This window comes from Sinocyclocheilus rhinocerous, unplaced genomic scaffold (assembly GCF_001515625.1).
Source record: "Sinocyclocheilus rhinocerous isolate Xijiao unplaced genomic scaffold, SAMN03320098_v1.1 scaffold480, whole genome shotgun sequence".
NCBI lineage: Eukaryota > Metazoa > Chordata > Actinopteri > Cypriniformes > Cyprinidae > Sinocyclocheilus > Sinocyclocheilus rhinocerous.
The window spans coordinates 1,226,132-1,230,990 of record NW_015655401.1 but is presented as its reverse complement, the minus strand read 5'-3'; the positions used below and the strand labels follow the sequence as shown (position 1 = coordinate 1,230,990).

Here is a 4,859-nt window from a genome sequence, read left to right as displayed (position 1 = left end):
ATATATCGATACTGACGCGAGTATCGAAAGTATCGATACTCAAACAAAAAATATCGATATTAAGGTGTTTTTTATTTACCAGTGATTTTGTTTAACAAAAAAATAATTATGCGTACAATATCAATTGAAGTGGATGAATAACGATATCGACGATACTGCCTTGAAAAATATCGGTATCGTATCGAAAACAAAATAAGTGGTATCGCCCATCCCTACTTTCTGACAAGATGCGCATTAAATATCGCATGCGATTTATCGTGCAGCCCTACCTGTAAAGGATGATATTAAATGAATTGCGTTCAAGCGATGCTTCTTCACCGATGCTTCATCACGAATGAAGCATATCACACACATCCATTTCCAGCTATGACAATATAACATATTAATCTGAAGCAATAACTTATGATAAACTCCAAAATAGTTGTAACATGTATTTTGATTAACACAGTAATTATAAATTATAGAAGTCAAATATTAATATGTAAATAATCCCTTAAAGGAGAAACATATGTAAATCAGAGAAATACATAAGAAAATGGATAGTGATAATTATGCAACATATCACAAGAAATATATACATAGAAGAAGAATAAACTGATAATAATTATAATTATGCGAATGATTCAGTATACCACACCCGCAGGTGATGGAGATTTACCGCTGATTACAGAACCGGCTTTCTGACAAGATGCGCGTTAAATATTGCATGCGATTTATCGTGCAGCCCTAGGGCGGGGCGACACATTGGGGCAGGGTGACACTTGTTGCTCCGCCCATCCCCAATTCCATTGGTTTATAAAACAGCAAATCTTATTAGTGTAGACGCTTGAAGCATGAGCATGCGCATTCCTTTGTGTATGATTTTGTAATTGATTTGGCCATATTACAGAAATATTATGTGCTAACTCTACAATCGTATCTTATTATCGGTTTAGTAACCGTGGTAATTTTAGTTAGATGAAGTTATTGTTCACAAATAAACGCTTGGTCACGGCACTCTTCTTCAGACTGGATAAGTTTTACATTAGCGCATCATTCATATTTCCATAAGGGTCTGCGGATCAACACAAAGTTGGGATTTTTTATGCAAATGATGATAATTCACTGTATTTTAGAAATGGACAAACGCGATCATAAGTGGCTGATTTTACGTTTTAAAGCACAACCATTTTTGTTGTTGTTTAAGGAGATGAGTTGTACATTGCTCAATGCATCACAAACATTATTTTGTATAAAGTGCAAATAAAATGGTTCCATGGCAAACTCATGTTTCCTTGTTTACCTCTTAATAATTTGTTTGATGATCTGAAACATTAAAGTGTGACAAACACGCAAATAAATAAGAAATCAGGCCAACACTTTTTCACACCACTGTAAGTGTCCATGTTACATAAGGTATTAAAAGTCCAATTATTTATGTGTCCACCTCCTCATTGTGTGTGCGTGTGTTCTAATCTGTGTATGCACGGGATGAAATTAGTAGAGCCCGACCGATATGGGTTTTTTGGGGCCGATACCGATTATTAAATATACTTAATATTTAGACTTAATAGGCTATTTATTTTCAAACTTTTTTTTACATTTTAATCTGGACTACAACATTCCCTAGATATTGTTTGAAAGTGTTTTGATTCTTTATTGTTCGGTCACACTTTACATTAGGGCTTCATTAGTTAACATTAGTTAATTCATTAGTTAAACTGCCAATGAAAAATTCTTCTGAACATTCATTAATCTTAGGTATTCCAATATTTAATAACACGTTGTTAAAATTGAAAGTTGCAACTGTGTTATTTAATGAGCTAACCTGAACTAAGACTTGTATTTTTTAAACAAGGATTAATAACTTCTGTAGCAAATGTTGCTATTGCTCATTGTGAATGTTAATGCATTAACTAAGGTTAACTAATGAGGTCTTATTGTAAAGTGATACCTATTGGTCTTTATAGTTCTTTTGCACTTTAATCTGTGTACAACTTTTAACTTTATACATTTTTCTGTATTGCTTTATTGCATTTAAATGTTCAGTTATTTTTGTTATAAGAAAAATGTTATTAAACCTGTTATACTGTATTATGACAGCACTTTTTAAAAAAAACTAAATTTCAATATCGTGATAATACCGCATACCGTGATAAAAGCATTAGCAATTAATCACAACATGAAAATTTGATACCGGCATATCCCTAGCCAGAACACTAAAACATTTTTTCAAAACATTATGAACACCATGGATGTCACTGTCAAATGTTTGGGGCTGGTAAGATTTTTAAAATTTTTGAGAGAAGCTCACCAAGGCTGTATTTCTTCCACAGTACAACAGTAATATTAAGAAATACTATTACAATTTAAAATAGCTTTTCTATTTTAATACATTTTAAAATGTAATTTATTCCTGTGATGTCAAAGCTGAATTTTCAGCATCATTACGCGCTTGTTCAAAACAGTTGCGTTCGATCCTTCGCTGACTGTGCTGATTTAAATCTAGCGGTTCTTTTTTTTTGTTTGTTTTTTTGTTTTTTTATCTAGCGGTTCTTTTGTGTTTGTGTCGCAAGTTCAGTGACGCAGGTAGTGACGATTCTCTCTGGCCAATCCGTGATCAGCAGAGTTTACACGTCACGTTTTGGTAATGGTACGGTTCACTTGGAACCTCAACCGAGGTGGTACTAAAAAAAGTACCAGGTACCAGGTACTGTACCCAGTGGAAAACCCCCCAAAAGTGAACCGTACCGAGCCGTACCGTGCAGTGGATAAGCGCCATAATATGCTGATTTGCTGCTTGAGAAACATTTCTTATTATCAGTGCTGAAAACAGCTGTGCTGCTTAATATTTTGGTGGAAACTGTGATATTTTTTTCAGAATTTTTTGATGAATATAAAGTTCAAAAGAACAGCATTTATTTGAAATAGAAATCTTTTGTAACATTATAAACATCTTTTGATTAATTTAATGCATCCTTATTCAATAAAAGTAATTTGAGCCCCAACATTTTAAATGGTTGTGAACATTAGTAAATACTCTGTGAAATTGAATTTTGTCAGGGTTAAAAGTTGTTGCATAAATCTTTTTTATACCTCAAGATATGAATAGTACATCAGTTTTATGAGTTAACTGAAAGTCAAATTATTAGTTTAGTCTACATGTGAAAATCGACCCAGATTTTTAAATAATTCCCCTAGTTCTAAGCAGGTCCTGTTGATAACTAGAAACAGCATAGGGGGGGGACTAAATGGCTTTATGGCTAAATGGATTTAATATGTGTTGATGGCGATTTTGTCAATACTGTAAGATCTTCTGACTGTGGTAACAATTCAGTTGATGGAGGTGAAAATCTGTTTGAAAGCACCCTGTAATTTCAATTAATTCGTTCATTGAAGTGATTTTTTTTCAATTGGTCAGTAGTTATTATAATTAAATAATGACATGTTTTTATATCTAACAGTATTGAGCAATATTAATGGGCAACAAAATAAACACACAATAAGCTGGAGAATATTACCTAACATGTTGAATAGGTTAATCCAAAATAATGCTTGGTAAACAAGCATTTATTTCTTCAGTTGTCCCTGAAGACTCAAGCATAAGTCAAGCATAAGTGAGCAACAGATACATGCTTGAATACTGATGAAGGAAAATATCCATTGCACAACTAGTTGAGTCAAAACTGATACTGGATCTTGCTTGAATGAAAATGCAGCTGCTGCCTGAGACATGATGGACCATGTAGTCCAAACATACACACCAACGCTCATTACCTCCCTTAAAATAGTACTGAGGAAACAAATCAAACTATAAAAATGTTGAAAAATTGGAGCAAATCAGACTGCGCTGATTTCTTGTCTACAAATGATTTCAAGATACTTTATTGGAAAGGAAAAATTCTTACCCAGCTTCCCCCGCGACTCCTCGAGCTTCTGAATTTGGTTTTCCAAAAAGATCATCACAATGGCGAAGGCCAACAGAGCCACGAGCTGAAACTTCGGCGGCATCTTTAACCTTAAAAACCCCATCAAAAAATCCAGCACAGAGAGGACATGCCGTGACCGAGAACTTTATGACACTCAGTTCATGGATGCAGCGAGCAGTGCTGCTATTTCATGATTCCCAGAGTCGAATATAAACACACACACAGCAAACTACACTACAACGGGCACTTATAACCGCCACAAAAACAGTTCCGCATAAAATGTTGTATGCGTATCGAATCCGAACAGCTCAGACTATACTTCACTTGAGTAGCAGCTGGAGTGGACGTTCAGTTGTTGTTCAATCCTAGGAAGTGTAGGCACGTTGTGTCAGTGCGCATGCGCGTTCGTGGATCAGCTGTCGCTCTATGACTGGAGAATCTCGCTTCACTCAAACACGACTCCTCTACATTCACTCTTCTGACAACACCACATAATATTTACCGTCAGTGACCATGTACAAATATTTTCTATAATTTTCAAAAATATTTATAGCATACAGTTAAGCAAAAGATCACATAAAATCACATTGTTTCCAGTTCTGCAATGGCACATAACATAACTTCCATGCCATAAAGGCTTGTTGATAATATTTAGAAAGAACATTACTATGGGGTAAAAAAAAATTCTATTAGATTTGTCCAAACAATTCCTAAGCCAATGTACTTTTGAAGTGATGATGATGAATGCATGACAAGTCTAGACACTTCTTGAGCTTAGTTAAAAAGACTGCCTATTATTGTTAAATCTCTTTGTTGCCAATTGTTGAAACAGTCTGATCTTTCTTTAAATCAAGGGTGAAGGTGATATTTTTTCAAATAGTTTTTTGGTTATTGTAAGACTTTTATTAATAAGCTCAATGTGTGTGTGTGTGTGTGTTTGTGTGTGTGTGT

At 34.5% G+C, this 4,859-nt stretch overlaps 1 protein-coding gene across 1 annotated transcript in view; it reads right to left on the bottom strand.

Annotated features, from left to right (window-relative positions):
* LOC107718112 (heparan sulfate 2-O-sulfotransferase 1-like) overlaps positions 1–4,274 on the bottom strand; it is a 20,938-nt gene extending 16,664 nt beyond the window's left edge. Inside the window, exon 1 of the mRNA XM_016525072.1 lies at positions 3,888–4,274. Coding sequence (XP_016380558.1) covers positions 3,888–4,011 — 124 coding nt within the window. The 5' untranslated portion in view covers positions 4,012–4,274. The remainder of the gene's footprint in view (positions 1–3,887) is intronic.
* Between the last annotated feature and the right edge of the window lie 585 nt (positions 4,275–4,859).